The sequence below is a fragment of the Tiliqua scincoides genome, chromosome 2 (assembly GCF_035046505.1).
Source record: "Tiliqua scincoides isolate rTilSci1 chromosome 2, rTilSci1.hap2, whole genome shotgun sequence".
Taxonomy (NCBI): domain Eukaryota; kingdom Metazoa; phylum Chordata; class Lepidosauria; order Squamata; family Scincidae; genus Tiliqua; species Tiliqua scincoides.
The window spans coordinates 47,371,770-47,398,289 of NC_089822.1; the positions used below are offsets into that span (position 1 = coordinate 47,371,770).

Consider the following 26,520-nt stretch of genomic DNA (forward strand, 5'->3'; position numbering starts at 1 on the left):
GTTCCAACAGGCATTCCATTCCACAACAGGGTTATCTCATTTAGGGCCCTATCCTATCCAGCCCTGGAGCAGCAGTCCCAAATGCCCACTGCTGTGTCCTATGCTGGATACAAACAGGCTGGAGGTCTCCTTGAGGGAAGGGGAGATTCATCCCCTTACCCCAAATAAAGCCCTAGCCTGCTCAATGGAGCTCCTTGAATCAGTGCTAATTAAAAAGCTGGTGTAGAGAAGCCCCATGTCAGGGCCTGTACCAGTTCCACCCCCTCAGGGCTGTCCTTCCCCTGCCCACGAATGCCTCTCCCACATCCTTTTGCCACCCTTCCCACTCCCCCATGCGCTTGAAGCTTACCTCTGCTCCACTGGCTGCTTCTTCTGCGGGGCTTCTTCTGTGGCACTGATGGAGTGGAGCTGCTCTCCCTGCCAGTGCTGGTTCCTTTCCAGGTGACACAAACATCCCCTAAGGCATGACTGTGACACCCAGCACCAGCGTTGGGGCTGCAGTGCTGGTGGTAGGGCAACCTAGGATCGGGCTGCCCAATGAGTTACCAGGAGAGTGCCCTATAGTCACTGAAGAATAACGTGGATCAATACAAGTTTCCATTGTATGCTTGCCTTGTTTACTGCACCAGTTCATACAGCTAGCAATTACTCAGAAATACTGAAACATACAAATTATGGGAATTGATGCACTCCTAAAAGTGAAAAATGACCAGGCTTCTTTTTCATTCATTGTCTTTATTTGTGAAAATACTGCCACAATTCAAGTGGATAAAAAGCCCTGCATTTTATGCATTCACATGTATTTGTGACATGCTAAGCAAAATCCACTATACAGTTTTTATTTCTTTAGCAAAGGCTTTTAGGCTCAATTTGAAATATCTAATAAGAAACATCCAAGGAACTGTCACAGAAATGACACTGCAAGCCCTTTCTGTTGTTGTCAGGAATTGACACTGTGGGACTCGACATGTGGTTTGTACAAACACACTAATGCTGTTTTTTCAAGTTATGCTGCCCAAAGTCTTCTAGATTAGCCAAACATTTTGACAATGATGGCAACTCTTCAGGTCAAGCCTGAACATTTGATATTTTGGATTAATACACTTTAACCTTTAAAAAACAAATACACAGTGTTATACATCTAAAAAAAAATCACCCTTTATCAAATTGTTACATTCTAAAGGTTACTTACTGCCCTGTTTGTATTTTCAGTGTCTGCTTGCCGACTATCAAGTTTAACCCTTTGGAAAACAGTTTGATACACACCAACCTTTTCATCAATATATTCTAGCTATATTTTGCAAATATTTGCTCTATAAATCTGCTTTGTATTATAAATGGTTTGCATTACTGCAAATTCAGATAGACTTCATCTCCTGGGATACAAATATGAAAGTCACATAGTACATTTCAAAGGAATGGAGAAAGCTTTTCCTCTCCAGATTGATCTAACAACAAGAGTAACGTGGTTGATGTTTCTCATCAGCAGGAATTTACAAAATGGTTAGTTTTACTCTACACTACTAAGTTTCAGTCCTGGTCTTGAATTTGCTTTGCTATCAACATCGTAATTTTTTCTCTGTCTTAATTTGAAGTACTGGAGTCAGTAATGATGGAAGAATAAGAGAATTAGGGTCAGTTTACACTTGTATATTTCTCCATGAGACTGAGTATGCAGGTACATAACTGTCTGGCCACAGGTTTTGAGATAATCAAGAAAACTGCAGACTCATTGGGCTGTATCCTAAGTATGGATAGAGCACAGCTCCACTGTCTGGAGAACTTGTGCAGGAGCTTCTTGTGAGATTGCAACATTCCTTTTGTGAACAGGAGTTTCTGATGATGAAGCAGCTATGATACATCCAAACTCAGGACACAACCTGTTGTGTGTACACCTCAGTTCATATGATGCTTTATCAAATTAATTTACATAATTGATGGAGGAATTTAGTAAGTGAACCCACCCTAAGTGGCAACCCTCATGCTTCCTTTCAATCTAGAAGGTTGGGAACAATCTGGAATGGCATACAACGCAGGATACAGCAGAGGACGGTATAAGTTAGAACAAAACCAGGAACACTCCAGCAGTGCTTGAGCAGAAACTTCCATCTGCAAAAAGATCGTGTCTTGAATTCAAGATGCCCCATCACAAGTGGCTGAGGTTCCTTGGATGATCTTTTTTCCTGGATGATAAAATACACAATCTGTTACAGATGCCATTTGTGGCTGATTTGTTTAATGGAGATAGTTGAAAATTAAACTGAAAGTCTTGTAGTACATATATTAAAAGAAATGAGGTATAAACATCTAAAAAACTTAGGCAAGGGTAAAATCAACAAAGAATGTCTACTACAAGAGGCCCTCTAAAAACAGCAGTATATTCTCAAGAGATGGAGCAATTCCAGGACAAAAATGGCACTTTAGCAGCTCTATCAGAAACCAGCAGGATCGTCCACTGAAATAAATTCCGTACGTGTCCATCATTTGTTAAATATTCAATTATCAAAATGTTATATTTCTGAATTAGTTATTTGTGGATTCTTAGAACTGTGTATCTCAAAAAAACAAAAACAAAAAAAACAAAAACAAAACACAAGCGAGTAGCATCAATTTTGATCATCTACTTTAACATTAGCCTCTAATTTCAGTGGAACCAGGAAGGGAGTTGCCACTTACAATACAAAATAGGAACAGCTAAAGCAGAGAAAAAACTTGAAAGAAAAAGGCAAAAAATATTACACTGCTGAAACTACCCACTGAACTAGCAGGAACCCACTTCAATCATTTGCCAAGGGGTTTTAACATTGGATTTACACATACCAAAAAACTTACAATGCATTTCTAAAGAGTTGTTTCTATTGTGGACATGTAAATTGGAGAAAACATCCAAATAGTGTTTTAGTTTTATGTAAACTTACAATTATATTGCATCATGAAAATTGCAATTAGGTTGAGTAACATTCCAAAAAAACAAAATATATCTAACCACATTTCTCTTCCAACAATTTCATCAATGAACCAAACATAAATTTCTCACTACATTAAACAATATATATTTATCTTCAAAATTAAAAGCTTTAGACTAAAACAGAACATATTTAATGAAAGCAAAAAATATTAATAAAAATCCTTAACAAATTTCAAGTGTTCAGTTGAAATCTGTCAATTGCAGAAATTATATAATATGTCTTGAGTTAAGAAGCAGTGGGCATATTGGGTGTCCAGCCCATCTGGTATGCCCGTTCCAAAGTCCTCTTGCAGTCCTGTAGTACAGTACTGAAGGTGATGTGTGGGTGTTGCAGCACTAGTTGTTCCACAGTCCCTTCATTCACCTACACACAAAAGAAATTATCTGTCATTCATACAGAATTCTAGAAAAAGCCAACTACTGATGTGCTTAATCTGAAAATTAGTGAAAAAGAAATGGGTGATTAAAGAGTCTTCACAAACAGCTTCTCAAAATGATTTTGGTGGCAACTTGTGCATTCCATCTTTTAGTGAAAAGCCCAAATTAAGGTTCTCTATAGGTAATAGCTGAAATGGTAGAAATCAATAATTGACGTGTTCAAGCCTAGCAGGTCAAGAATATCCCTTCTAGACCTTAACGAGAGAAACCACCTTTATTCCTGGATCATACAAAGCAATCAGACAGGCCTAATTAAACCTAACACCTTTACTATTGCTGTGCTGCAAGGGGATTAATTTGTCAATTATTTTTAAGCTGATTGTAGTTCATATCACAGAAGCAGACACTGTCCGTCATCCTTTAGATAAATAAAAGATTAACCTCAGAACCACAACATTCTTTGGAACCTTTATTGAACATTTTAAGATACATCAATACTTAATTTAAATACTCAGCAGCCTAATCTGACCGAGTGCACCAGTGTTGCAACTGCTCACTTTGTATTTTCTTTTCTTGCACTGGTTTTCAACCTGCACTGGTTTTCAACCAGTTTTCAAGATAACAGCCCTCATAACCACAGCAACAACTCTCTGTTCGTGCTGCAAATATGTATTCACATTCCTTGAAATCCTTCCTGGAAGAAATATCTGTAAGCACAACAAATGTGCCTCAAATATCCATCTGCTATCATTCCCATCCCCCTGTTCCAACCCCCAGCTGAAGCAATTGTGCTAGGCAGTGCAGAGAATGAACAGTGATTGCATTTTATGACAGGGATAAATGACAGGTTTAATCTCCAGTTCTTCTTCTTTGATAATAGAAACACTCAATCTTCATTGGGAGATTTGTCAACTGAAGAGCAACTTGGATAGAAAAAGGGTTTAACTTCTTTTCCAAGTACACAGAGCTGCAAGCGCTAAACACTTTTGTAAACAACTACATTATAGCAACAGTGAAGGTGCCTGAAAAGCAGCAACTGCCTTTTAATAAATCAGAATGAAATCTGTAATGGTACATGTTCCCCAGAGAAGCTGGCATATATCTGTATATCACATTTTAAGGACTGACTGGAAATGGAAGACTAGCCTTGGGAATGGTTTTAGATTCCCTCCCCGAGCTGTACCATGTCGTCAATGATATAGGTTCTATCGTGTGTGTGTGTGTGTGTGTGTGTGTGTGTAAATAAAAATATGAAAAATGTTGAGAACTTAGGAAAAGAACTAATGAATACCAAATATTAATTCATATTATTAAGATTAATCAGAGATTAGAAACCAAACCAAAAATAATTCTATGGACACAGCAAGTTCCTCCCCCCCCCCCTTTTTATTCCTTGCTAGAGAAAAGGAAGCTATCTTTTCAGATATCTGGGACAGATTAGTTGCTCCAATGCAAGATGGTAAAGTGCATTCATGGCCTGTTTCTAGGCTCACTCCTTACTTGTTCAGGATACAAAGAGCCGTTCCCAGGTGCAGTCTTTTGCTGCTGTCTGAACTGCCAAACCCTTTCTCGCCCAGTAACTTTCTCCATTTTCCTTCTAATCCATCTAATGTCCTTATGTGTGTCCGTCCCCCCCCCCACGTTTTCCTTGTCTTCACTTTGCCCCAAATCCTTCTAAGGCATTCCTCTTTCTGTCACTCCTCCTGCTAAATGCTTCCTTTAGGGCTCCATTGTGCATGTCTCCTTTTCCTCTCTCTGCCAAATTAGACTGCTGTGCCTTTGGCCACTACACAAGGTCCCTGCACACGGCTGTTTTTTCTCCATTTGCACAGGTTGCAGCACTGCCAGAAACAAGCTCTGAGAAAGGAATCTGGATCGGAGAAGTACTAAAAGAATCACTGTTCATCACCAATATTATTACTGGCCACTTCTGAGTCCCATCAACCACTTTCTTTGTGACAAAAATGATACAACCTACAGTTTTTTTTCCATATCATCTAAGAGTAACCTTGTGTCCAGGCAGATGGCATATAGGAAGCATTAATGGTAATGGTGTAAGGTCTGCAGTCCATAAACAAACTTTATTGTTCCTACAGGTTGTCTCCATGACATTAGTTTTTTGCAATCATCACATATTCCTGGTGCCCTCTGCATACTGAAAGGGGTTACATAATTGTCATTCTCTCCGTATACAGAAATATGTTCCATCCAGATTTCAAATCTGATTTGGGCTTTGTCACATTTACTATGTTTCTTTTGCTTACAATTAAAAGACTAGTCCAGTGGTACTCAAACTTCTTGGAAGTAAATCTCCTGAAATAAGTTTCTGCAGGGGTGGAGACAATGGCAGTGACATGATCCCCAGGATTGTGCCACTGCAGTGAAGGGGGGGACTTGTTTTAAACTTGCTTTACCTGCTGCCAGGTTCAGGGGGTGAGGAAGTCCCGCAGAAAGCTCTGCAGGGCTTTCTGTGGCTTGTAAAAAGTAAATGTAGCTATCACAACCCCCTTCTGGGTCACGATCATTAATTTCACTTTCTATAAGCTGCAGGGAGCCCTGCAGCACACTCTGCTGGGTTCCTTGCACTCCCCAACTCTGGCAGCAGGTAAGCTAAGTGTAAAACAAGCCCCCCTTGTCCGTAGTGGTGATCCTGGGGATCGTGTTGCTGCTTTCCACCTGCACCTGCCCCTTAAAATGAAAGGGACAGTGTTATACCCACCAGTTGCAACCCACTGGACTGATCTGTGTGCTCCCATAGTGTTTGTTATTCCTTAAGTATTTTCTCAAAATCAGTTTCATAAAAAGTATATTTAACAACAAATATGTGACTATTTTTAAACCTAATAGTTGAATGCATAACATTCTCAGGTGGCCCAATTATAATTCCTGCCTGCAGCTACAATACAATGAAAGGTTTGTGGAGTGCTACGCACTTGATCTGTTAAGGCTGATATGTTCCACAGAGTTTCAATGATTACCTCAGTGCTCAGGGGTAACTGAGTAACTGAAGTTACTCAGGGGTTTAGGAGTAACTGAACCACACAGACTGACACATACACTGAGCACAACTTCACATCCGGGATTTTCTGAATGTTAATGCAAACAATGTGCTTCGATTTAAATTATGGATTAAAAAAATACACCATGAATTAACAGTGGCCTCGTAATGAATGCACCCAGAAAGACTGGTGTTCATCAGAATACTGATGCGGTATTTTTGTCACTCAAGTTGCTCTGGTCCAGGTCGCTGCATTACTCTTGTAATCTAACATGGTATCAGTAGCATTTGTAAACAAGGTTATAAGTGAGACAGTCTACTGATGGGGTTGTATCTCACAAGTGTTGCTCTTTCTCAGCAGCTAGTAACAATGGTGTGAAATGCAACCAAGTCAGTCATCTTATGTGCATGGTTTATCATTTATGGGCAGTGGGTTGTATCCTCATGTTTACTGAACTCTGTTCGGTTGCTGGAAGCTCTTACCGCTCCCAGAAGGGGCAGAGCTCTGTATGACACAGTGACACAGATACCGCTGCCCGAACGGCCCCTCCTAACCGAGGAGTTAAGTCAGATAGAGGTTAAAAGAGAAGATGTTTCAGACCTCATTGATAAATTAAAGATCAATAAGTCACCGGGCCCTGATGGCATCCACCCAAGGGTTATTAAGGAATTGAAGAATGAAGTTGCAGATCTCTTGACTAAGGTATGCAACTTGTCCCTCAAAACGGCCATGGTGCCAGAAGATTGGAGGATAGCAAATGTCACGCCTATTTTTAAAAAGGGAAAGAGGGGGGACCCGGGAAACTATAGGCCGGTCAGCCTAACATCCATACCGGGTAAGATGGTGGAATGCCTCATCAAAGATAGGATCTCAAAACACATAGACGAACAGGCCTTGCTGAGGGAGAGTCAGCATGGCTTCTGTAAGGGTAAGTCTTGCCTCACAAACCTTATAGAATTCTTTGAAAAGGTCAACAGGCATGTGGATGCGGGAGAACCCATGGACATTATATATCTGGACTTTCAGAAGGCGTTTGACACGGTCCCTCACCAAAGGCTACTGAAAAAACTCCACAGTCAGGGAATTAGAGGACAGGTCCTCTCGTGGATTGAGAACTGGTTGGAGGCCAGGAAGCAGAGAGTGGGTGTCAATGGGCAATTTTCACAATGGAGAGAGGTGAAAAGCGGTGTGCCCCAAGGATCTGTCCTGGGACCGGTGCTTTTCAACCTCTTCATAAATGACCTGGAGACAGGGTTGAGCAGTGAAGTGGCTAAGTTTGCAGACGACACCAAACTTTTCCGAGTGGTAAAGACCAGAAGTGATTGTGAGGAGCTCCAGAAGGATCTCTCCAGACTGGCAGAATGGGCAGCAAAATGGCAGATGTGCTTCAATGTCAGTAAGTGTAAAGTCATGCACATTGGGGCAAAAAATCAAAACTTTAGATATAGGCTGATGGGTTCTGAGCTGTCTGTGACAGATCAGGAGAGAGATCTTGGGGTGGTGGTGGACAGGTCGATGAAAGTGTCGACCCAATGTGCGGCGGCAGTGAAGAAGGCCAATTCTATGCTTGGGATCATTAGGAAGGGTATTGAGAACAAAACGGTTAGTATTATAATGCCGTTGTACAAATCGATGGTAAGGCCACACCTGGAGTATTGTGTCCAGTTCTGGTCGCCGCATCTCAAAAAAGACATAGTGGAAATGGAAAAGGTGCAAAAGAGAGCGACTAAGATGATTACGGGGCTGGGGCACCTTCCTTATGAGGAAAGGCTATGGCGTTTGGGCCTCTTCAGCCTAGAAAAGAGACGCTTGAGGGGGGACATGATTGAGACATACAAAATTATGCAGGGGATGGACAGAGTGGATAGGGAGATGCTCTTTACACTCTCACATAATACCAGAACCAGGGGACATCCACTAAAATTGAGTGTTGGGCGGGTTAGGACAGACAAAAGAAAATATTTCTTTACTCAGCGTGTGGTCGGTCTGTGGAACTCCTTGCCACAGGATGTGGTGCTGGCGTCTAGCCTAGACGCCTTTAAAAGGGGATTGGACGAGTTTCTGGAGGAAAAATCCATTATGGGGTACAAGCCATGATGTGTATGCGCAACCTCCTGATTTTAGGAATGGGTTAAGTCAGAATGCCAGATGTAGGGGAGGGCACCAGGATGAGGTCTCTTGTTATCTGGTGTGCTCCCTGGGGCATTTGGTGGGCCGCTGTGAGATACAGGAAGCTGGACTAGATGGGCCTATGGCCTGATCCAGTGGGGCTGTTCTTATGTTCTTATGTTCTTATGACCTAGCCGTTGATGAAGCACTGGAAATCCAGTTTTGTAATGTATGCAACTTTTGTGTCTGATTAAGTTCAGCAAGATATTAACAGAAAGAATGGGGTATTTTATGGTTATGTCTATAGGCAATATAGTTAAAAGCTCATAATTAATATGTAAGTAAATAAAAAGGAGAGTTCAGAAGACTGAAAAACAATGGTTTATTTAGTCCTAATCATGACCTTAGCCTGTGTATTCCCTCCTGATTCTGCCCTTTACCACTTTGTTGCTGAGCTGTGACACTGACATAGCAGTTTCTTCAAACCTCAGCTCTGCATTTTCTCTGAGCTCAGAGCAACCCATTAACTATGGTTTAGAAATCATGACAAATCTGCATTTAAAACTAGGATTCAGCTCTGACTTAGGGCACAATCCTAACCAGCAGTTATGCCGGTATAGGTGGCCTTGGAGGGTCGCAAACGTGCCATAAAGCATGTTTGAGCTTCCTTGGGCGAGAGCTGCGTTGGCCCATTCAGATGCGCCAATGGAGGCAGAAGCCTCCACCGCAGCTCCTGCGCTGCTGCTTGTGTCGGTGTGAGTGCGCCAACATAAGCAGCAAAGTTAGGCGTGGTGAGGAGGCGTAACTGGGCGGGGGAGGACAGGCGCGTGGGGAGCCGGGGTGGGGCTGGGAGCTGGCGGTTATGGAGGTGGCACAGGTCCGAGGAGACCCATAAGGGCATGCAGCCCTTACCCACGGGTAATGGGAAGAGCTTCCCCTTGCCTGTGGCTGAGCTGCTGCTCACTGCAATCCCACGTTGGATGCAGCGCAAGCCTCCTAGTTTGCCTGCTCCAGTGCAGGTTAGGATTGCGCCCTTATTTGTGTTTTGCAAACCATAGCTCTAGGCTCAAATGAGTTGTGCTGAGCTCTATGCTCAAATGATTAACTCAGTTATTCTGCAGATTAAACAAAATTGCAATATCTATTAATGTGAGTGAAGCAGGCAAGAGGGGAAGAGGAGGGAGTGCATGTGCATAGAATATTCAGCATAAACTATGTTTATTCAGTCATCAGAACTCATCCTAGGGAAGAGAACTTCTGCAGCTATTGAAACTTTTGGAGCTGCTCAAGGAGAATTAAATTTTATTAACCTATTTCTGCCCAGCCCACAGGTGTACACACTTGATCCTTGTTGCATATATGCAACTTTTGGCAGAAATGGCTTCACCTGTAGAATTTCCCTAAGATACCTGAAGCACGGCAAATTTATATTCTGTAAAAATTTTATATGCTTCACGTTGGGAGTACATAGATATCTAGTCTTGTGCTTCTTTCCAGTTTGCAGAATTGCGAGATTCAGGTAACTTCTAGAGCACAGACCTTTTGTAACTGAGCTCCATGTATCCATCTTTCCATGTTACAATACAAGAATAGAAAAAAGACACAGAAACCCTTCATTCACTTTTTTCCTCTTTTTAGATACTGTATAAAAATTGTTTATTAGAAATGTAGAGATGTATTAACTGGAGACCCAAGAACCCATCTAATTTCCTCTTAATTTAGTGAACACTTTTCAGTCAGAGAAACTTAATAGGAAGCTTCTCAATTTCCCTTTAAAAGTATATTTTGTTCTAACTTTTAAAAAGCTAATGTCACAAATCTAAATTTAAAATTATATGTTGAATGAAGTTTGGAATGGATGAAAGCATTGAAGCACATTATTTTCTAATAGGATTCTCTTAGACAATCAGATATTCCTAATATCGCAGAAGATGCTTCAAAAATTCTGAGAAACAAATATGAAGCAATTTGATTTACTCCCGTTTAAGGGGGGAAAATAAATGTTGCATATCCGGAAACATGAACATGGATTAGATTTCGTAATTCTCTTCAAAAAATCGTAAGCTGTATTTTCAATTCCTATAGTGAAAACCATTTTTGACACATTGTATTATTTACCAGCTTTCTGAGACAATGCAACTTTTGTGTGATATACGTACTATAAATATCTCAATGACCTGATACTGGATAATTATTATAATTTTAGTAGCTCTTTGCCTCCATGTTAGTAATATGACAAGACCATATGGTCAGTGATCAATTTCAGGCGTATTGCCAAATCACTCTTTGTGTTAACAAGAACTAGTAGACGGGCTTGCACATATTCCCTTTGCTTTTCCCCTTCTTCTGCAAGTACAGAACCTTATGCTACTGGTTTGCAGCAAATCTGGAACAGAAGTTTCTAATCTTCATGTGTTAGGAAAGAGGGGTAAAGGAACAGATTGTGCCTGTGAGCCTGAAGCTGCTAAATTCTCATAACAGAAACCAGTATGTGGCATTGAGTGTGAATGTAGCCTATCTCCCATCTAATACAGGCTGGCTAGTTTGCACATTGTTATAGATAAAGATAAGCATCTCTTACTGAACTAAATGGATGCCTCTTTGAATGTCACTGGGAATGCAAATCATACTAGCCATTGCACAGGGAAACAGGGGGATTGAGGCCAATATTTTCTTTGCTAACCCTGTTCAAACTTTCACATCCATGAGAGGTATGGTCCACAAATTAACAGAGCAGGGCCTTCTCTGATGTGGTGCCACTGCAGTTATAGTACTCGCTTTACAAAGAGCTTCCACCAATGTGATATCTTTTTACATAGCTTTAGATGTTTGGTTCAAACTTTTTGGCTCTTCCAGGGCTCTGGGGAGATTCTAACCTGTTGACTATATTTGGATACACTTCTTTTTTAAGGTTTACTGGCATGGGCTTTCTTTCTTGCTGCCTCTAGCACATTTATTGATTTTATTTTATGTTTCCAGGTATCTACATTTTGCCATTCTAGCTCCAAAGAAGCTCCCAAGGCATACAACATTTTAGATGTACAGTACAGTAATAGAACTTCATTTTGCTGGCATTTTTACCTTGCTGTTCACTGTCTTAGAGGAAAAGTGGAATAACACAGGCCCCGAAAAACAAAACAAAAAACCCTTTTTTAGTTGCTAAGGATGTTGGGATGAATTTAGGATAATCTTGGAGTGCTGAATCCAAAAATAGTATCGGTTTTGATGATTGGCTCTAGTTTTGAGTGTATGGCATAGCCACCTGACATGCTGATTCAAGCAGCTTCCTCATGAGGAAGTCGATGCCACAGCTTTCCATTTGCTGAAGGCACAGGAACTTCAATGCATACATGTTTCAAAAAGGCTGCCTCCTCCACTTTACTGAAGACTATCATTTCATGCACACACCCCTGCCATTGACTGCAGATGCACAAATCCCATACAACTACTGAATTTCACATGAAGTGAATGTTTGCACTGTATATTAATTTGACTGTCAACAATAATGGTTTTACTAGAATTTTATTATTAAATATTAGTTTTGATAAACAGTTTAATAGTGAGACGCTTTGTACAAACTATGTATAAATGCTGTTTCATTAAATGATTGGATTCCTAAGCAAAGACTGCATTATGTCTCTCACAACATGGAGCTGATTCCCTGCACTAGCCAATGAACCTGGGTTTTACGAATCCTAGGTTTAAACTGATAAAAACAAAACTTAAGATACTTGATGGAATACTGGCATGTCAATGCTCATCATGCAAAAATAATTAAGTTATTTCATTCCTTAAAGCAGAGAATGTGTTGTGCCATTTTGGAAATGGATATCAAAAAGACCACAGTAATGGCAACTTGATGAGAAATGAATTAATTTGATTATGTTCATGGGGTGAATCAATAGCACAACCACTACGGACATCTATAGCCTTAAGGCAGTTAAATAATCGATGGAATCAAACAGAGCCTGCCTTTACCCAGGCCTACAGTTTCTCTGATCTTTTTGGCAAAGCCCTTGCCTTTGTAATTCTAAATTTATGTCAAGTGCATATCAAAGAAATACTGTACAGATGATGTCACAGAGTATTTTGGTGGAGAGTGTTGAAAACCTATTGCTATATATCCCTTGTGTTTCTCTGGGTTTGTGGGTATTATTATTATTATTCTTTTTTTGCATGTCTGGCAGTGTTATGTAAAGAGTATAGGCAGAGGCTACCTGGTATGGCAACAAAATATAATACTTTGGAAAATGCCAACAGGGAGGGAAAAATATTGCCCCATTTGTGGCCTCCACCCAATTGTATAAAAGAATGATTTTTGTCAAAGTGGCTTTTGAAAATCCTTCTGCACTTGCCAAGATTCTTCTTTAATGATGCACTGTACTCTCATAGTTGGAAAAATTAGTTCTTCATGAAGTTAGAAAAGTGAAGAAATTGGTTTGTTCTGTAACTTCTCTGTTCTCTGAATATGGAAGAAAGGAGCTCTTAGAGCTGCCAACCTTGCATTTTAAACATTTTTAAATTCAGAATAGAGCATCTGAAAATTTGTTCTTTTTATGGCTACTTTCCTTATTCCCTGCACACAAGAGGTTTAACAAGCAAGTTAAATGACCCCCAGTAGTACCCCTAATGCCAAACCTTACAGCAATCTCATCAAGATACCCATTATATAGTTCCCATTAATCAGGAACAGTTTTCCCCATTTGCACTGTAGCTGTCTCACAGATTTTTATTCCGTCTAGCTCAGTTGTCTCCCTATATAGCATGCAATCCCTTTGAAGGAAGTCAGAAAAAAGCATCAGCTTGCAATTAAAGGAATTAATTAAATTAAAGTCTATATACAGCCTATATCAGTGTTATTCAAACTGTGAGCCGTGGCTCTTTAGGAAGGTGCCAGGAACTCAAAGGGGAGGCGCGGGATGTCCTCTCACAGCGATACAGTCACACCCCTGGGCAGAATACGAGCTCATCGTCTGCGCTTTTTTTTAAAGCAGAAGAAATGGGAGTTGCTCCAAGAGGGACTTCAAGAGTGGCTGCTGCCGCCCTGCCCTCTTCTCCCTCCACTCCAAGGCTTCCAGCTTCTGTGTTCACTGCATGTTGTTTCCAAAGCTTGCTCAGCTTGCAGTCCTTAACCCTCGCTGATCCTTGTCTGGTTGGTTCCTAGTTCCCAGCCTGGGATCACTTCTCATCAAAGTGAAATCTCTCTTTTCAACCCCCTCCCTCTTCTACTCCCCCCTTTCAATCTCCAAACCTTCCTGCTGTCCTCCCCCTCCCCAAATAAAACATTTCCCAGGGGTCTTAAAGTTGTTTCCATGCAGTTGGCAAAGGGGGAGAGAAGAGACAAGCACACACTTTACCTGGTCAGGAGCAGAAAAAGGGTACTGTTTTAAAAGTGATTTATTAATCTTGTTGTTTGACTAAAGAGGAAAGGCTGTATTTTTAAAGTTATGAATCTTGCTAATTGAAGGGAATACTTATCAGCCATTGATGAAGTGATTGCCAGTCCAATCCTATCCACACTTTCCTGGGAGTAAGCCCCATTGACTCTAATGGGACTTACTTCTGAGTAGACATGCATAGGCTTGAGCTGTGAATCTTCTAGTATAGGAGACAAATCAGCTTCCTAACCAAACCCTTATCAGCTCTGATATATTTTCATGGTCTATTTTTGTTTTCCCCAGCAGCTGCTGGAAAAATTTAATTTCATTAAATTAATAAAGGGTTCAATCCTATCCAAGGAGAATGGGAGAAATGACTAGTTGGATTGGGGTCCACAGGGGTGTGTGTGTGTGTAATGTTGGTCAGACTGATTGTTCACAAAGTTCATTTGATAAAACAATTCTATTGGTATGCTTACAAAGTTAAAAAAATTAGTCTTCCTGGACCAGACAAAATCTATGTACTCCAGCATCTTGTCTCCAACAGTGATCAGCAGCTGATCATTTATAAAGCATGTATATTGCTGTGTATTAATAATATATTTTTAAGATCTGCATTTAATTAGTGATATGATTAATATAATCAATATTAATATAGTTAATAAATATTTAATATTATATTATAATAAATATAATATTATATTATATTTAATATACTTAATATAGTTAATATTTCTAGCCACTTCCTGTTTAATGATGTCATTTCCAGCCCTCAGGAACATGATGGGGAGTCATGGCCAACAGCCACGGGGGTCAAGGGAGCCACTGGCCGGAAAAGCTTGAGTACCACTGGCCTATATCAATGTTTTACTAAAACCTGTTTTCAATATCAAGGTCATTGATTGTCTTTATCAGCTCAAGACAAGATAAACATATTGCTTACATGCATTCTTGATTGTACAAGCAGTTTTAACTAAAAGTACAAAAGAACTATATGTAAAATTGATCAGGTGATTCAGAGTCAAATCCAAATCCTAGGGTCAAGTAAGTCTTTCAACTGTCTAAGCAGATAATCTTAGCCCAATTCATCAAGGAAATGCTTACACACTTTTCTTCTCTTAGGTCTTACAAACCACTCAGTTTGAAGGTATTATGTTCTGCCTGTTCACAAAATAGTGGCTCTCTGGTTTAGAACAGGGGTGTCCAAACATTTTGGCAGGAGGGCCACATCATCTCGCTGACACTGGGCCAGGAAAAAAAGAATTAATTTACATTTAAAATTTGAATAAATTTACATAAATGAATTTATTAGAGATGGAACTTATATGAATGAATAAAGGTCTTGCAGTAGCTCAAGGCCTATAAAAGGCCTTGCACAAAGCAAGGCCAGCCTCTCCTTTGCTGCCACTGCTGCATCACAGACTTGAAACAGCAAGCAGTGGAGGGAGTCCTGATCTCATAGCTCAGGTGAGAGGTCAAATGTCCTCAGACTGGGAGCAGTTGCATCGGGCCAGCATGGGCTCCAGCAAGTCTCTGGTGGGCTGGAGATTCATTGGAGACTGGGGGCTCCCTGAGGGCCTGATTGGGAGCCCCCGAGGGCCGCAAGTGGCCCCCGGGCCGGGGTTTAGGCACCCCTGGTTTAGAATCTGATATTTTTTTTTAATAGTCATCTTTAGAATTCATTTTTCTAAACAGAGGATGCAAAAAACGGGGGTTCAGAAATCCTTTGTTTCTAAACAGGCAAAAAAAATGAATGGAAAGTTATAATAAAGGTTTTCAAATTATAAAATTTCTCCTTTGAGCAAATTTGTTAATATATCTTGAGAATAGGATATCAAGGTTAGTGAGAGTTATGGAGGTAGAAGGAATCTGCTTGGTTAGTATCCTGGATGTGAGCATTAAGATTTGGGGGATGAGGTTAAAAAGCTCTTCTCTTCATGCAACTCTCCCACACAAAGCTATGTGGTGGTACAGCACTAGAGATCAAGTCTGGCAGCCAGTAACAACCCTGAGATCTTTAGCATGATATTAAACAGTGAGGAAAGTTTCAAGCAGGTGGGAAAAGTGTTTTCTGAGAGCCCAAAAGAAAGCTTCAAGCCTCTTATTCCAGACTAGTTGGAACTCTGAACAGGGACACTTCTATTAGTGGCTGGGGATACACTGCAACATTTTGTGGAGGGTTCCCACTTGTAATTACTAACATGAATGCAATGTATGAAATGGCTGGGCATGTTGCTCTTCCATACGTTATGTATATTTTCTACAAAAGCTTCTTACCTTATCACATCTCATCAGTCCCAAGTATCTGAGCGACTTACTACTTTGAGCAATTTGGGTGGCTCCCTGATCTGTGATATCTTTGCACCATCCCACATCCACAGTCTCTATTGTCATGCTGTATCGCCCAATGGCTATCAGTGCTGTAAAATATGAGACATACAAAGTCAGCATGGGGTTAAAACATAAATAAACAGTTTTTAGTTATTTCTGGAAAAACTAGCTACATACATGCTTGAATTATTTAACTAAAAATATATTACTCTCAAAATGTACATACATACATATATTCATTCTGATGCCTTGCCTGGAACAAACTGTTGACAAAACTATCAAAAATATAATTGTGACAAAGAAGTTGCCTTTCAAAATCCCTCAAGAATCCTTCTCATATGTTACACAGCCTATGGCAGAATCGAAATATGAGTGTTTGGCTGAGGTATTAAGACTACCAGAATATTAACACACAGGCTTTCTAAAAGCCTAAAATTCAAACACAGAGAAAACCATTGCATCTTTGTGGGTGATCGGTTGAAGATAATTGGTCCCTCCTGGTTTAAATGAGTTTTTTTTTGTGTGGGGGAGGGGGGGTAGTGGTTAAGACATGAACTGAGTAAGCAGACAGTCTGTTTTGAAAGATAATGTTGCTTATTGTATATTCAAATGCAAACAATGTAAGCTTTATATGAAAGCAAATGTATTATTTTCCAAAAGAGAAAAACAAATCAGCTGTATAGTGCAATCATTTATTTGTCAACTCGGAAGTAAGTCCTGTTGAAATCAGTAGGCTTACTCCCAGGCCAGTATAAACAGGATTTCAGCCTTAAGCAAATAACAGAGGAAGTATGCAAAGCCATTGCTTTTAAAATTGCCCTAGCTAGAACTATCTCAATTCTATAGCACAGTAATAGTAATAGCACAGCAGAAATGTTGCAAATTCTGTAGTTAGAAGTTCATGTAAGACTTAGGATACCTTCTCCTAGAAACAAGAAACTAAAAGTTTCTATTAGACTCCATTATACTCAATGGAAAATAAGAGCCATAGGAAGCCCCGACCCATTAAATAGGAAAACATTTCAGTTACTGGGAAAAGATGGCTTCCCACTACATGATGTGAGTAACAGAATCCCTGTGAGTCACAGTTACTGGAGGATTGGAGAAGGATTTACCACTTCTCTTTTAAAATCTATTTCTGCCCAGCTCACAGGTACACATTTAATCCCTGCTGCAACATTGGGCAGAAATGGCTTAAAATGGGTATATGCAACATTGGGCAGAAATGGCTTAAATGTCTGTAATTTTATAGCAGTTTCTTGTTGGGAAGAGGAAAGAGTCATTAATATTGTTATTATATATGGACTTTATATAGTTGGTATTCTTTCCCTGTAGAGAATAAAGAAATGTGCATCATTTTATGACAACCACAGGAAAATGGGTTATGATTATGAACTGCTGATACAGGTTCTGTGAACATAACATCTTAAAACAATTTCTGTGTGGTCAAACTGTCACAAATTAATCATAAATATTTTAGGTTTCAACTCTGTGCATACTGATCTAGGAATAATCCCCACTGAATACAGTGGAACTTATTTCTCAGTAAACATGCATATGATTGGGTTGCTTGTTTCATTTTCTCCACATCTATACTCTTGTATCCTCATATTCATATAGATTTCTCACAGTCCATATAGACTTTTGACACAATATATTTTATTATGTATGGAAAAATTATGGTAAATATACTATATTAAAAAGAATTAGGACTGTTAGAAGTCTGCTTAAGACAATTATTTAATGAAAAATTATTTTACTCTCTATAAATGCAAAGATATCTTGTTCTACTTTCTCTGTAGCTCAAATGAGAATGAGTATTGTATGTATTACATTGGTTTGTTTGAATATTTACATTGAACTAGTAAACAACTGACCTCCTCAGTCAGCCCCTCTTTGGTTATCCTAATCTGTTATGGAAATAACTTTCTCCTATAATTATCAACTCCTTTCACAAGGCATAAAGGGGTTGATTAATCAATTAAAAAGCAACTTGCATAGAGTAACCGTATCATCTTTAGTTTCAACCCAATGCAGTTGGCCCACATCATATACGAGGGTTACATCTCTGAGTGGAGTGTAAAGGAAGAATTGTGCATACTCAAAATTGGGAACCACTGTTCCCAATTCTTCCTGCTGGCACACTTGGGCCTTGTGCAGTCACATAGCACTTTACACTGCTTTTGTGACAGCATGTGCTGGCCACACGGTCAGCCGCTGTGACGTGTTTGCACAACATTTCGCAGATAAAATTGATCGTATTTGTCATGACTTGGATGCCACATTGACAATTTCTGATGATGTCCCCTTGGCAACTGCTTGTCCGGTGTTGTGGGATTCTTTTCAGCTTGTACAGCCTGAGGATGTGGACAGACTCCTTTGGAGTGTGAGGCCATCTGCCTGCCTGCTTGACCCTTGCCCAGCTTGGCTGATAAGAGCTGCCCGGGGTGGACTGGCTAAGTGGACAGGGAGGGTGGTCAACTCTTCCTTGATGGAGGGGACGTTACTATGTGCTTTGAAACGGGCGATGGTTCGCCCCCTCCTGAAGAGGCCCTCTCTGGATTCCACTGTTTTAGACAACTACCGGCCAGTCTCCAACATCCCGTTTCTGGGCAAGGTAATTGAGCGGGTGGTAGTGTCTCAACTCCAGAGGGTCTTGGATGAAGCGAATTATCTGGATCCTTTCCAATCTGGTTTCAGACAGGGCTTTGGGACGGAAACCGCCTTGGTCACCTTGGTGGATGACCTATGCCAGGGACTGGACAGGGGGAGTGCGTCCCTGTTGGTCCTGCTGGACCTCTCAGTGGCTTTCATTACCATCGACCATGATATCCTTCTGGGCCGAATTGCTGAGCTAGAGGCACTGTTTTGCGGTGGTTCCACTCCTACTTGGAGGATCAGTCCCAGATGGTGGTGCTGGGGCATGCCTGTTTGACACCCTGGCCCTGAGGTGTGGAGTGCCGCAGGGTTCAATTCTGTCCCCCATGCTATTTAACATCTACATGAAACCGCTGGGAGAGGTCATCTGGGGATTTGGAGTGGGTTGCCATCAATATGCTGATGACACCCAGCTCTATTTCTCCTTTCCGCCAGACTCCAGGGTAGTGGTTGAGGGCCTGGAGCACTGTCTGGAGGCAGTGAGGATCTGGATGGGGGCTAACAAGTTGAAATTAAATCCAGATAAGACAGAGGCTCTCCTGGTTCGGAAATCCTTGATGCAGGTCCTGGACTATTGGCTTGCGCTGAATGGGGTTGCACTCCCCCTGAAGGAGCAGGTCCACAGCTTGGGGGTCCACCTGAACTCGCAGCTGCTCCTGGATTCCCAGGTGGTAGCTGAGGCTAGGGGGGCCTTTGCTCAGCTACAGCTGGTGCACAAACTGCGGCCATACTTGGATCGTGCAGACCTGGCCACAGTGATCCATGCCACGGTGACATCGAGGTTAGATTATTGTAATGCGCTGTATGTTGGGCTGCCCTTGAAGACAGTTTGGAAACTGCAACTAGTGCAGAATGCGGCAGCCCGTGTAGTTACTGGAGGTAGGCGGTTTGACTCTGTCAGTCCGCTTCTCCAGCGGCTGCATTGGCTGCCCATTCATTTCCGGGCCCAATTCAAGGTGCTGGTTTTGACCTTTAAAGCCCTATACTGCTCTGGGCCAGGGTATCTTAGAGATCTCCTACTCCCGTACAATCTGGCTCGTCCTCTTAGGTCATCAGAGAAGGCCTTTTTACAAGTGCCGCCACCTAGGGAGGTAAGTGGGGCAGCAGCAAGAAATAGGGCCTTCTCAGTAGTGGCAACAATGCTATGGAATTCCGTTCCCCTTGACTTAAGAACTGCTCCCTGTCTTGAAATTTTTCGGCAAGGCCTGAAGACCCTTCTGTTTAGACAAGCCTTCTGAGTTTCCCGGCCTTTTTAAACATCTTTTCAACATCTTTTAATATCTTTTAAATACCTGGTTACAGGCCTGATTCTTTTATGATTTGCTGCTCTATGCTCTTTTTACCTGACTACTTTTTTTATCTGACTACTGTTTTTTATGATATGCTGTTAATATGTTTTTATCTGTTTTTAAATTATGTTTTAAAATTTATTTTAATCTTGTTGTAAGCCGCCTTGAGTCCCTCTAGGGAGAAAGGCGGGGTAGAAATAAAGTTAATAATAATAAATAATGTGCATTCTGCTGGTGCAGGCCATTGTTAGGATTGGGCCATCAATATAATAACAACTCATTTTAGCATAAGATATACCTTCTAAACAGATTAAGATTGTAATCCTAACCTCACTTTCCTGGGAGTAAGTCCCATTGAACACACTAGGACTTACTTCTGAGTAGACCTGGTTAGGATTGTGCCCTAAGCTGTGCTGCCACTCAATTCTTTGCATCCATCCCAAGACATTATGCACTTAAGCAGCTACTGATCAAGATTTCAAAATGACAAATACAAATTTATTTATTTGACTTAAAGGGTTTATATCCCGCTCTTCCCACACAATAATAGTTATTTGATTTTTCTCTGTAAACCGCTTTGTGAACTTTTAGTTGAAAAGCGGTATATAAATACTGTTAATAATAATGTTAATAATAATACTCAAGGCAACTGTGAAATGATTTATAGTGAAATGACAGCCCCATGACTATGGATATATTTGTTTAAAGGAAATATCACTGACATAATTTTGCAAAAAAGGACAACCATCTTTTAAATGAAAGCATTAGAATGTTTTACTTATCAGCTAGAAATATCATTCTTCTCATTAAAGGGTATAAGGTAATGGCTTTTGACTTATGGTACTTGTCATTAAATGTTATTTACTATATTCATAGTTTTGTCAAGGAACTATAAAATGGCCTATGAGCAACTTACAAGCAACTTCAAGATTTTAGTACAAGGAAAATTGAGAAATGCTTTAGGAAGGACCAGTGGGAGATAACGGATATAATAGAATGAAAATGAAGAAAGAAAACTGTCGACTCAATATTAAGAATATTTTACAACAGATCAACTGGGCAGCAGAATATTCTCCTCAAGGGAAGTGGTAAAGTCTCATTGCTCAAGTCATTTAAAATATGCAGGGACAAAACTCAGGAGATATTAGACAGGAAAAGGCTGTAATAGAAGATTCTGAACAAGATGATACAAAAAGCTTTCAATCTTTAATGAAAAAAATGTGCACAAGGTGGATTTGTACAATTTGGCCCTTAATACAATGGCAAATGCTAAGAGGAAAAGGGCTTTGCTTGTGGGAATCAGACCTAGAGTTGCTTGTACTAGCAAGTCAGAACTGGTTTGCTATTTCCAAGCAAGTCTGTGTTCTACCTGATCGATGCAGGAACAGTACAATATTTTCACATACTGCCAAGAAGTGCTCCACTCCACCAAAAATTTCAACAGCTTATCAAGACTATTGACATAATGGGGCGGTTATTTCCTAGTTAGTTTACTTAAAACCTCACCAGTTTTTAAACAATCTGCATTGTTAATAATGCACAATTTTTAAATTTAAATGTATCTAAACAAATATATGTAATTGGGAAATGCTTCCTTTTTTCCTTTTAGGAGAGGAAGCAAATTTAGCTCTTAACAATGTAAGGCTTTCTGTAAAGCAAAATCTGAGATGTCTAATTTTGGCATGAAGTAGATAATCTGAATGTGGTAGATATTGGATAAAAGAGTCCCTATTAAATCTGCAGCTTTATAGACAGTCAATGGCCTAAACCTGTGGTTTTCAAACACTCCAGGAGTTTGAAACCTGCAGAAAGTCCTTGCAGGAGCAGAGGGCGAGGCAGCAGAGGTGGGGGGAAGGCAGCAACATGATCCCCAGGATCGCATTGCTCACGGGGCTGCAGGGACTGGGAGACACTCACCAGTCCCTGCAGCTGCCTCTCTGGGGTGTGGGGAGCCCTATACAAGTGTCTGCAGGGCTCCCCAGGTCAGCAGAAGTGAAACTGGACCACTTCTGGATTTCGGCTGCTGCAGGGACTGGTGAGTGCACCCCAGTCCCTGCAGCCCTGTTAGAGGTAAAAGTGCAGCGATTGCGCTCCACTTCCAGTTCAGCGGAGGCAGGATGCAATCGCTTCACTTTGACTTCTAAAGCATCGAATAGCCCTGCAGACTATTCAGGGCTCCCTGCACCCCCGGGAAGCTGCGGGAGGCTCTTATAAGTGCAGCCAAACCCCTGCAGCCCCGAATGGCTGCCGCTGCTTCCTCCCTGCCTCCTGGTGTGAGAGGGTCCCCTGGAATTTGGAGTTTTTGAACCTGTTCAAAGTTTCATTTGGATTCTGCTCTGAGCATAGGCAGAGTGCTTGGCTAAAAATGAGCCCTATACTTGGCTGCTGGGTTTAGCTAAATGTTTGGAAATACCCTTGTGTCTATGTAAAAGGAGAAATGGTGTTGCAGAAACAAGCTTTGAGTGCAAGAAGTTGTTTTGCAGAGCTTTTGGACTCAATAACAGGAAACAGCTAGCTTAACCGCAATGGACTGGAGGTCTGAGGAGAACAGGGACTTTTCCAAGCGTGCTATTAGCTAATACAGGGAGGGGGAGATGGGACTTTTGTAGTTAGTAAAATTTCACATCCTTAAGATGCCATATAAGGTAGAGCATGCGGCACTGAAATTGAGTAGTGGGAGATGTAGGCAGGGGCAGAGCGTCACGTGATATGCTGTTTGCCAATCAGGAATGTAACCAATGCTTTGCAGTGAGAATTTGTTCTGTATATCAACCCAAGGCCCCGAGAAATCGGGGTCACAGCTTTTGGAATCTGTATTCCTCTGTGACCAGCAGCTGGCTGAGAATAAACGCTTGTTTTCCTTGACCTCTTTGGTGTCCGCCTGCATCCTTGCCTTGACCTGCAACACTGGCTGTCCCTGCCCCTTAAGTGGAAAGGGACCAGGGCCCTCAGGCTGGGGTGTCGCGATGCCCCAGTCTGAAAACCTCTGGCCTAAACAATCTTGTCCTTGTGTTAAAAGTAGCCAAAGGACCAAGACTTTATTACTGACATCCTCATGTATGAGTTGTGAAAGTTACCCTACTTAGTATGCCCTTCAAGAAATCCTAATCAGTTCCTTTCTAGTTTATGTGAATGTTCCAGAGAACATAAAATCCAGCCTTTGTGCTAATGGTGCTGTATTCAAAACTTAGGCCACTCTAAAGCTCTCACCTTCACAGGAAGGATTCAGTAGGGAGGATATAAAAGTGGCACTCTTCACATAAATAGCTGCTACTATGTGGAAGCTGTTCCCCAAAGTGCTATCTTGTGCAATTGCAGTACATATAGGTCCAACATAATAATCTGCAGAGTTGAGGCCCACAGATTTAATTCACAGCGGGTTCTGAACCTCCAGTGGAGGGCTGAACCTGAGCTCCCAGACATGAATGGAGAAGTTCTCCAGTTGCATCTGGGAGCCTTTCGGAGGCTGTGCCTCGTTTCTGTCAACCTCAAAAAGGCCTCCAGAAGTGCCAGAAAGGCACTTCCAGATTTTACAGAACTATGCACAGCCTCTGCAGGCTTCAGAACACCCCCCAGACACAACTAGAGAATATCTCCGGTTGCATCCAGAGGTAATAATGGACCGACTGATGGATTTGCTTATTAGCGGGGGGGGGGGGGGATCCGCAGGAACAGTTCCCCCCATGGATACCAAGGTTCCTTGTATCTGCGGGGGATCTGTTCCACAGGCCCTCACAGATACAGAAACCATGGATATGGGGAACACTTATATTAATAGCGCCTCCTGCGCCCATTAAAATTCTTTGAATGCTTACTGGAAAGTGATTGTTGCTTAAAACATTCATTCATGCTTATAGCATGATGAAAGGAGGCTTCCGGCAGCCTGAATGTCTGACGAAACTAAATGCAATGCTTAACAGGAAGCGGAAGTTAAGTATGGAATGTTGGGTCAGCCAGCATTATCTTGGGAGTCCCCTCTTATCTGGGACAAGTGCAATCCTATACAGGCTTACTCAGAAGTAAATTATTATTATTATTAATTATTATTAACAGTATTTATATACCGCTTTTCAACTAAAAGTTCACAAAGTGTTTTACAAAGAAAAATCAAATAACTAAATTCCACAGAGTTCTCTCAAATGAGCACATGACTGCACAATAAAAAAATACGTGAGATAACAACAACAACAACAACAACAACAGGTATTTATATACCGCCTTTCTTGGTCTTTATTCAAGACTTCATTCAAGGCGGTTTACATAGGCAGGCTTTATTTAAATCCCTTATTAAATAGGGATTTTTACAATTTGAAAGAAGGTTCTTTCTTTCAAGAACCACTACATTCAAGGTGTTTCATTCCGATTTGGCTTCACATTTGGCTCCATCCTCTCACGCTCAGAGCAGATGGAATAGCTCGGCTTCAGCTTGTCAGCTGCTTCAAGGTCGCACGGTGCCGGTGGCACAGAGATGAGTCACTGTGGACTCAAAACCTTTATGCAAAGCACAGGTATTATTTGGCTTAATGTAATTCATACGTGAAATAAGTGATAATTCTTACAAGCTAAAAAGAACACACAAAGAAACAATATTTAAATATTTTTTATAATATGTTGCTAAGATCCATTAAAATATCTATATTAGAGATATACAGATAAGAATTTTTCACCCTTCTACATGCATTTTAATAGCTGAAAAATACCAACTTTCTTTTGAGATGGGAATTACTTGATATGAAAACATATATTTTGTTTAATACTACCAGCCTCAGGCTGCTCAAGGTCTCCTCTGATAATTTTTTAGTTATACATTTGTGCATATGTGAATGTATTGCATTTTGTAAAAACAAAGTATGGGACCACAGTGGAATGCAGAAGAAAACGAGGCCATGACCATGCTGGGAAGCTAGTCTAATATGATGCCCTGAGGAAATGAAAATGAAGTGAGTCAGATTGTAACCCTATAGCAAGTCTGGCACTACGAGGGCTTTAGCAACTCTAAATTCCCTCTAAATGCATATTTTGACCTTCACTAGGAAACTAGGTGACAAACTTCTCAACTAGTGAGCAGCTGGCAATTTAAGAACATAAGAACAGCCCCACTGGATCGGGCCATAGGACCATCTAGTCCAGCTTCCTGTATCTCACAGCGGCCGCACCAAATGCCCCAGGGAGCACACCAGATAGCAAGAGACCTGCCTCCTGGTGCCCTCCCTTGCATCTGACATAGCCCATTTCTAAAATCAGGAGGTTGTACATATACATCATGGCTTGTAACCCCTAATGGATTTTTTCCTCCAGAAACTTGTCCAATCCCCTTTTAAAGGCATCCAGGCCAGATGAATACATGAAGTCTGCGTTTTCATAGAGAGGAGATGAGGGCTTGTATTATTACAAACATTCTGCTAATATGAAGGGTACAATTTATTATTGCCAAGGGATATGCAAGTGAAAAAGGTTGGGAACCACTGCAGGGGAACCATGAATCAAATCCACCTTTAAGGTGTCTGGTGTGTTAAGCCAGAAGCTCTACATACAACCCATAACACATAGCTGAGAGTGTGCAATTCAATTCACAGCAGAGAGATGCAGCTGCATATATTTGCAATCCTTTTTACTCAGAAGTAGACCCACTGCTTTCCATGGGTGTTATTCTTAAGTAATGCTGCATTCAATTGTAGCCTGGGAATTGTTGCTTCAAATGGAAAGGGGATCCCAACCTGGTGTTGAAAAAAAAAAGGCCTCTGCCAAATGCAAAACCTTTGCAAAAGGGAATCAGGTTGCAGCGGCAAAAGGGAATGGAGGGGAATAAAAGGTTAACTTTGGCTGAAACATCCCAAAAAAGTAACTATAGCAACTAACCAGCTGCCTGCCTAAGCTTAAAGAACCTGTTCAGAGTTGAGAGGCTCTGTCCTCTGATTGACCTTGATTACTTGGCAAAAATTTCATATACTATACCTGAGTATCTATGGTATGTTTGCCTACTTGCAAGTATACAGACATGTACTGCTCTGTTTCGATTTCCACAGGGCTCAATATGTCAGCTTGACAGGGTCACAGTTGTCACAGTTTTGGGACACACCAAAAATGTTTTTACGCCTTTATAAGGCTTTCTGAGGCCATGTGAGGCCTCCTTGGCTCTCAGAAGGCCTCCAGGAGGCTGAAAACAGTCACTTCCGGTTTTTCAGCCAAACACAGACAATTTTTGGCCTTCCAGAGGCAATCTGAGGTCTGGGGAGGCTGCGCATGGCCCCCTCAGCAAAGCTCTGGTCACATTCAGTTGAGTGGGCCAGAGACTCCCCAGGGGACCAGAGGCTTGCTGTGGGCTGGACAGAGGCTCAGTGCTGGCCACATCTAAGCCACAGGCTGGGGTTTGGAGACCCCTGTTGTACAGGGAAGGGGGGCTTGCATGG

General features: G+C 41.3%; 1 protein-coding gene across 1 annotated transcript in view; it reads right to left on the reverse strand.

The window, feature by feature from the left end:
* Positions 1-734: 734 nt before the first annotated feature.
* Positions 735-26,520, reverse strand: part of FBXL17 (F-box and leucine rich repeat protein 17) — a 219,064-nt gene continuing 193,278 nt past the window's right edge. Inside the window, exons 8-9 of the mRNA XM_066615792.1 lie at positions 16,110-16,252; positions 735-3,332 (exon numbers count right to left, since the gene is read on the reverse strand). Coding sequence (XP_066471889.1) covers positions 3,195-3,332; positions 16,110-16,252 — 281 coding nt within the window. The 3' untranslated portion in view covers positions 735-3,194. The remainder of the gene's footprint in view (positions 3,333-16,109; positions 16,253-26,520) is intronic.